The sequence below is a fragment of the Colias croceus genome, chromosome 19 (assembly GCF_905220415.1).
Source record: "Colias croceus chromosome 19, ilColCroc2.1".
In the NCBI taxonomy this organism is placed as follows: Eukaryota; Metazoa; Arthropoda; class Insecta; order Lepidoptera; family Pieridae; genus Colias; species Colias croceus.
Window position 1 is genome coordinate 4,492,008 of NC_059555.1, and position 8,633 is coordinate 4,500,640.

General features: G+C 35.3%; 1 protein-coding gene across 1 annotated transcript; it reads left to right on the top strand.

Annotated features, from left to right (window-relative positions):
• Nucleotides 1-755: 755 nt before the first annotated feature.
• On the top strand, nt 756-7,922 carry LOC123700047 (neurogenic locus notch homolog protein 3). Its single transcript, XM_045647153.1, has 11 exons — nt 756-814; nt 1,391-1,454; nt 4,789-5,001; nt 5,306-5,397; nt 5,493-5,574; nt 5,684-5,775; nt 5,981-6,145; nt 6,242-6,464; nt 6,696-6,829; nt 7,143-7,290; nt 7,588-7,922. Exons 2-11 carry the CDS (start codon nt 1,391-1,393, stop codon nt 7,764-7,766), a joined length of 1,392 nt encoding a protein of 463 aa, XP_045503109.1. The 5' UTR covers nt 756-814; the 3' UTR covers nt 7,767-7,922.
• Nucleotides 7,923-8,633: the final 711 nt, after the last annotated feature.

Sequence of the window (8,633 nt, forward strand, 5' to 3'; positions counted from 1 at the left end):
AGTTTGGAGATGAGTCTATGCCTAAGTACTTGTTATTTCGATGGAACATTTAATTTCTATGTGAATTTCCTTTGACTATGAGGGGAAAGCTAGTACATTTTACATTATACCGTTTTTTTCAATTCAGAACGAACGTAACCTGATAAAGAGGCAACATTGTTAAAATATTGAGGAATCAGACAGTGGAAGTCGTTTTAAAGTGTTAATTGCAATAATTCTGCTCTATGTTATTTTTGTTGAAAATTAATTGGCGGCCGTTAATTATCTTTTCTGAGATAATAACTAGGTACACAATTACCTTATTGTTACACTGGTTATACTTAGGTCCAAAACCAAATCCATACTAATATTATCACAAAATATTATAAATGCGTACTCTGTCTGTCTGTCTGTTATTCAATCACACCTAAACTACTGAACCAATTTTCATGAAATTTGGTATGGAGATATTTTGATACCCGAGAAAGGACACAGGCTACTTTTTATCCCGGGAAAATGACGCAATCCCGGAAATCCCACGGGAACGGGAATGCGGGTTTTTCTTTGACTGCGCGGGCGAAGCCGCGGGTGGAAAACTAGTATAAATATAAATAGATTAATCATCAGAATAGAACAAGAGATTCTATAAATACGGATATGAGCCAAATAAATTATTCACGATACATTTAAATATTAATATCAATAAATTAAGAGTTTAGTTTTTGGTGGTAGTCAGTGATGCGAATTCTTGAGATGCGTAGGCGCAATCGGGTATAAGGATACGCGACTTTACTCCAAGTCGTGTTTTCCTCACGACATTTACGGACGAACAGATGTAAGTGTCGAGTGTTCAGAGAAATATAAATAATTAAAATAAATATTTGAACTTGCGTAATCCTCTACTGTGAATTTTAAGATTTTGTAGTGTGAAGTGTTTGCCCCGGTAATTCTACATTGACAGGAACTTGATTTCTTCGAAATTATGTTTACTTTTTAAATTTTTAACGGATCTACTTCGGATTATTTAAGTTATTTTTTTCATGCATAAATTGCCGATTATTTAACAAAATTAAGTTGACGGTTAAAATTAACATCAACATTCAGTTACTCTATCTGAGAGTCTGTAAACTAAATATTTGTGCGTCTATTATATCATAGTGTTCAAATTACAAGTTTTGGCTTAGATTGAACGAATCGGTTGGATAATAATGTAATTGTAATTTTGAATGCTAGAATTTATTTATAGCAGTGATTTTATACTATACTTAGTTCTCTACTTCTTACTCTTTTGAAGTCGCATTAACTACTTTTTGTAACAGAACTTCCAATTTTCTTCCTTTGCACGTGACATTTTTGCAACGAACCTGACATTTGCATATTTTATATTTATCTCCATCCATCTCATTTTCAGATGCAAGAAAAACTTTTTTCCATAGCACCTCTGGTGCTTTTGGCGTTGGCATGGGGAGCTGACGGTGAGTCTCTTTGAACTACTTATTATATCACAAATAACTACCTTGGTTACTCTATTATCTCCAGTTGATGATAATATAATACTAATATATAAATCTCGTGTCACAATGTTTGTCCTCAATGGACTCCTAAACCACTCAACCGATTATAATAAAATTCGCACACCATGTGCAGTTCGATCCAACTTGAGAGATAGGATAGTTTAAACATGTAGGTACCACGGGCGAAGCCGGGGCGGACCACTAGTAATACTATAGAGTCGACTACGTATGTGATATTTTTCAAACATTATGATATTTTACAATTACTATATAAGTAAAGCTAGAATATATTTACTTCTAGACACGCAAATATACGTATACATTTAAACAGCAGCGGTTTAAAAAATAGTGTTTGTTTAGCCGGTAATATTGAATACGTCTCATTTATTAATAATCCACACGTTACTAAAACAATGCACATTCCTATTCATACTATGATAACAAAATGACTCTGATACCGCATTGGTAAATTAACCTCCAGTTTCTAGCAACATTATAAATGCAAAAGAAGTTGGCATACAGGCAAACGTTGTGAATTGTGATTGATTAATTATTTATAAGTACGTACGTAGGTTGATTCCGCGTGTTTATATGATAAATCACTATATAAACAAAACATTGTAATATTATTTAGAATGGTATAATGGTAAAACATAATTATTTGGTGTGCTTCCTACTTTCCATTTGGGTTTTTCTTGGCTTCTTGTGATCTACTTGTCGGTTATAAGTTATAACTTATAACATAGTATTTTATGGTTATCAAAAATTATTTCTATTATAATAGATCAATACTTTCCGAGTATAAGTTCCCAGCTGGAAACATTGTTTGTAATTTTTAAAATGCGATAAAATTTGCAATTTAAATTAAAGTAAATGATGTACATATTATATGGAAACATATTGTGTCATCTGGTAATTAAGGTGGTTAATATAGTAACAATTATCCTTACAATTATTCAGCGAATAATCACTGAGCGTTATAACCCTTATTCAAACGCGAGCCTGTGGAGGAGTTAACAAAAAAGTAAGATACGTTCCTAGGTAATTTTGGGTCGTAGATTTCAAAAATACACACAAAAGAGGGGTTAGTGGGGGGGAAGTAACCCTTTTTTGGTGGGAAGTATATATCCCGTCATCTGTTCCCTCTTGTAAAAAGGTTGGAAAGGTGGGAACTATAGCTCCCAGTGTCCATTATGACACCAATATTTTCAAACACTAGCTAGTTGCCCTGACTTCACTTGTGAATTAAATTTTATCGTAAAAAATTATATAGATCATATTTTTTAATAAAGCAGGTGAAAGTACTCATCAATGCAAGTTTCTTTTACTAAGGGAAGAATTCGGGAATTGAAAAATGAATGACTTCAACATAAACAAGGCATTTTTCTAAAACAAAATAAAAGCAATAGGTAAATATAATGTATTGAGTTAAGATATCTAATTATCTGATCAGGAAATAATGAATAATAATAAATAAGTTGCTTATACCAACTAAAAAATATTTTTTAGACACATGGATTTTATATATAGAATTTCCGAATGTCGTGTGCAGTGAAGAACACTGGGATGATATTATCTTCCCACTTATAGACTTAATTTCAATCGACTCTACCAAGGTATAAACGAAAGATTCTGGGCATATTTTTACGTTTCACGCAACCGTAATATAGTCTAGTTTACATAGCTAAAACTCAAATCTAGGTACTTATCTAATTTTTTTTCAGCACTACACAAAAAACTAAAAAATTACGGTCGTTTTTGGCGGCAAAATCACGTCCCTTGACTTTGACGTGTGTTAACCATGACATGTAATAATTCTCAGAAAAGTATTTCCATGAAAAAAAGTTATCTGAAATGTTAAGATTGCGTAGATAAATATTACACTGCATTAGGTTTAAGCATATAAAAATAAAACACGATTTTCTTCAATCTCAGACGTGGGAAGTATAGCTCCCAGCGTTTTAATAAGGGAAACATACGACGGAACAATAATGTAGGAGGCCTTTTTTTAGGATAAGATAGACGTCAGTTGTAGGGAGTTATTTAGGAAGTTATCGTTCAAGTTACAACATTCCTTATGACACATGTTTGGGCAGTGAAAGGGTCAACGAAAAAAGGCTATATATAACTTGGTTACTTCCCGGTTTCTCCAAAAGGAGATTATAGAATGTTAAAGCGTGTAGTTCTTAATCTCAATACCAAGGATTTATAAACTGACAATACCATCGGCGCGAATTAACCCCAAATAAAGAAAAGATTGATAAGCAGTCGAGCCTCCAAATTAACCTTATGTAATTGAATGATATCATTAAGAGTTTCTGAGGTCTTTTGTTCGCTGGACAAGGACATAAGGTCCAGTGTGGGCGATAAGTCATTCACCATCTTATATGGGCATGGCCGTAACCAAGGTCTCGCTGTTTGTTTTGCTTGCCATCTGATTTGATGATGTATTTCGGTTATGCAAATTGAGAATGTGGCAGGATGTTAAAGTTAAGGTTATAAATACATTCTTCGCCAATTAAAAATGTCTAGTGGGCGTTAATGGTTTATGATTGCGCAACGCTTTCAAATATGGGAATTTTTATTTAGTAACTCCAAGTTTATTTGAGAATTCCTTTCCATTTGATAGACTTAAACAGCATTGTTATTTTAACTTATTGTTATCCGAAGAAATATAAATAGGCAATACTTTGTAGGTGTGTGTTCAACTATTGTATGAACGGAGAATAAATTATTTGTAACTAGATCTGCTTATGTGCGTGGACATTCCTGAGTCTGGAATTATACGAAACTAGCTTTTCACCCGCGGCATCGCCTGCACAGTCAAAGAAAAACCTGCATAGTTGCCGTTCCCGTGGGATTTCCAGGATAAAACCTATCCTATGTCCTTTCTCGGGTACCAAAATATCTCTATACCAAATTTCATGCAAATTGGTTCAGTAGTTAAGGCGTGATTGAGTAACAGACAGACCGACAGACAGAGTTACTTTCGCATTTATAATATTAGTATGGATTGAGCAAGTTCATTTGCAGTTGAAAAATATTTTTAAGGCTTAATAAAACGAAAGAAAATGTGATTTAAAAAATAACTATAATTTACACGATGATAATTGCGTACCTAAATCTATGCCTGTGACTATAGGTATTTGTTCATTATCATAAAACTAAGACACTGCGCTGAATAAAGAAAATATACTTGCCAACTATTGTTTGAAACTAAACATTATAACAGAACTCAAGTTATGCCCCAATACCACACCTGACGTTTAAACGAATAATTGTTATAATTTTTTAGCTCAACGTTACTACAACTACTACCCGCGCGGTTACGCCGGCCGCAACCTGTATGAGCACGGTCGCTCGATCTCCGACGATCTCGTGCGATGCGGACCAAACACTTGCGGCGTTGGTGCTCACTGCACGCACGGCAGTGTGCGGCCGGTGTGCGCGTGCCTGCCTGGATACTCTGGGGATCCTTTGTCGCAGTGCATTAAGATCGAGTGTGTTGGTAAGTAGAGCTACTATAGCTTGGTATAATGTTACCTGAGGTAGAACATAAAATTTACTGTAGGTACACCCTACATTTATCAGTGATGTTGTCAAAGCCGTTGGCGGATTAAAAGCTTTTATCCTGTTAATAATATGTCTAAATTCACACCACTATACAAAGGGATTCTTAGTCATCATTACAAAAATAAACTACGTTCGGTAATCGGTTTACTTTTTATAATACTCTACGTATTATTAAAAATGGAAATCTTAATTTTTAGTGGTACGTATTCATAAAAATTAAACAATACGATAACTTTCAGACAACAGCGAATGCCGTGGTCACCAATCATGTGTGAACCAACACTGCATCAACCCCTGTGACGGTGCTTGCGGATCCCACGCCAACTGTGAGGTGAGATGATATGATATATCTTTAATATTTTTAATCAATTTAATGTTCAAATAGTCCTTCGTGGTTTTAATTGCTACATCTTTTTTTTCTTACAGGTTCGTCAACATGTGCCAGTATGCTCATGTCCTCCTGGTTACACCGGCAATCCTTTCACAGCCTGCAGAATCGCTGATCCAGGTAAAACACTTCAGTCAGTAACATCAAATACTTATATTTTGTTTTCAATAAAAAATACTATTTGTTTTCTATGAAGGATGTTTATCTTCATGAGTTTAATTATTTACAGAGGAAGCTTGCCACCCATCTCCATGCGGTCCCAACACCAAATGCCACGTTGCCAACAACCAAGCAATCTGTACTTGTCTCCCTGGATACAGAGTAAGTAGAAAATATGGATAAAAAACAAATGTTATGCATTTGAATAAAGAACTACGTTTTTAATGCTGTGAAACTCAGATAAGCAGCTTTAATTTCGCATAGTTGAACAACTTACAGAGAGGCATAAATACAAGTCTTTCGAAATGCCTTCTCATAATGGGTTAATTAAACACCTCTATTAATTTATATTCATTAATTTGTGCAGGGTAGCCCACTCGCTGGATGCAGACACGAATGCGACTCCGACAGCGACTGCGGTGCGCAACAGTCTTGCCGCGACTTCAAATGTGTCAGCCCTTGTAGCGACTGTGGTGTCAATGCCGACTGCGAAACTGTTGCTGCCCACCGTGCTGTGTGCAAGTGCCCAAGAGTGAGTTTATATTATGCATTATTAGGCCTTTTTTATCTAATTTATTTTTTTAATTATTTTTATTTAATCGTGATATGCATTTCAATGTTTTTTTAGGGCTACCACGGCGATCCCTACCGTATCTGTTCCGCTGAATGTACCTCAGACAGCGAGTGCCCCAGCTACAAACCAGCTTGCGTGTACAACGCGTGTGTCAACCCTTGCACCAACGCTTGCGGTGTGAACGCCGAGTGCAACCTCCGCGGTTTGACGCCCGTCTGCTCCTGCCCTAAGACCATGACCGGTGACCCCTTCACATTCTGCAGGCCTTTCGAAGCGCGTACGTAGTAATTTTTGTTAAATGTCAAATTATATCTTTGTACATATTTTGTCACTGAATAACAAACACTTTATGCTATTAAAATACATTGCATTATGGTATTGAGAGAATTGATAAATATTTTGGATATTTTTTAAGGTACTCGTTTTTCTAGCAATTAAATTGGAGGAAATCTACAATATTATCCACTTTGAATACATCATGATAAATAAATAATTTAACTTAAAACAGGTGATCTTTGTGAGCCAAACCCCTGCGGCGCGAACGCCAAGTGTACCCCCGGCCACGACCGCACTGGTGCTGAACGCCCCGTCTGTACTTGCCCCACTGGATACCGTGGAAATGCTCTCGTTTCTTGTGAAAAGGTATGTTATTCAAACTTTAAATCTTTTTATTTAGTAGGGACATTATAATGTTTGTGGTTTTGTTCTTGTTTCTTTTTATTTTACTTTATTGATCGTGGCTTCGTACGTAGTGGCGTACGTAGAATATGAATATAAACGTGAACAGCATATTATAATTCAGCACATTTTTTTTACAAAATATCCCTTAAAAATAGCCCTTCAAATCCAGATAGTCAAACAAAAAATATATAATAGAGCTTTTATAACTTCCTTCTTATTTTTTTCATCTACCTATTAACTAAATCCACTTACAAATAAATATCCTTGTATCCAGGGCGAGTGTGAACTAGACTCCCAATGTCCCGACCACTTGGCGTGCGTGGGCTACGAGTGTGTGGACCCTTGTCTCGGTAACACACAGTGTGGATCTGGCGCAGTGTGCATGGCACGTAGACACATCGCTGTCTGCACGTGTCCTGGAGGTAAGATTAATTATATAGTTATTAATTTAAATATTAATCAAATTCTATAGTAATGTAGTAAAGCTTCATAATAATAAAGATGTGCCATTTTAAATTTTGGAAAGTAACGTTGTTCGCATTGAATTTGTAATGATGGAGCCATTTTCAAAGCTACATTTAACTAACTTCGTCGTTTTAAATTAAGAATTTTCAATGAAAACCTTGCTTGTGTGTAAAGATATTTTCATTACAAAAAATATCGAAAAATGACGTCTAAATTTTTTAATAAATATTTATTTAATTAATCTTCGCTTTCAGATCATCACGGTGATGCCCTAGTCAGCTGCTACCACACCAACTCTGAAGCCGCGTCCGCTCGTTACTACAGGTTCAAGCGTAACGGCAACTTCACAGAAAAAATTGAGGACCAGACCGAGGGAGTTGCCACGGAAACCATCGTTGTAGAGCCGACCCTTGCAACCCCGACTGACGATTAAAAATAATCTTGCCCTTAATCACTGCCAAGTATTAAAGTGCACTTAACAAATCGATTGATAAACTAGCATTGTTTTGATCGTGTGTTAAAAACTGATTTAATAGAAATTAAATCACCTTCTTAATGCAGGATCAAATGAAATAAATAATTTTTTATAGTTTTGATTTTGATTTTTACCTTTATTCCTACCCTGTTATAAATAAGTATTAGTACCTACTGTTGATAGTTCCGAACTTGAAATTATTATTTAGGTAAGTAGGTATATAGCTAGGTAGAGCGATAACACTCATCGATTGTGTGATGTACTGATGTGTCACGTACTTAACACAAAAGTTTAATCATAGCAGCTTTGGACAAATTTAGCACCCCGAAGGATTTTGAAATCAAAATGACCTTAATTCAAAAATGGGTACATACGACAAATCCAGACGGACCAAACGATTAATAATAATTAATACTGAAATATTATAAAGATTAATCAGTTTCCTTTTAAATGAAGATAAGCTTAGATGCTATTTTTTGCAAAATTAAAAAAAAAAAAAACAATATAATTATAAACTATATGCGACCTAACATTTTGTTTTTATTGAACACTAGGTTTCCACCCACGGCTTCGCTCGTGCAGTCAAAGAAAAACCCGCATAGTTCCCGTTCCCGTGGGATTTCCGGGATTGCGTCATTTTCCCGGTACAGAAAGTAGCCTATGTCCTTTCTCGGGTATCAAAATATCTCCATACCAAATTATTTTCATGAAAATTGGTTCAGTATTGCGTGATTGAGTTACAGACAGACAGACAGAGTTACTTTCGCATTTTTAATATTAGTAAGTATGGATTAAGACTAATGCGGACTTATAATTTTTTTTTTT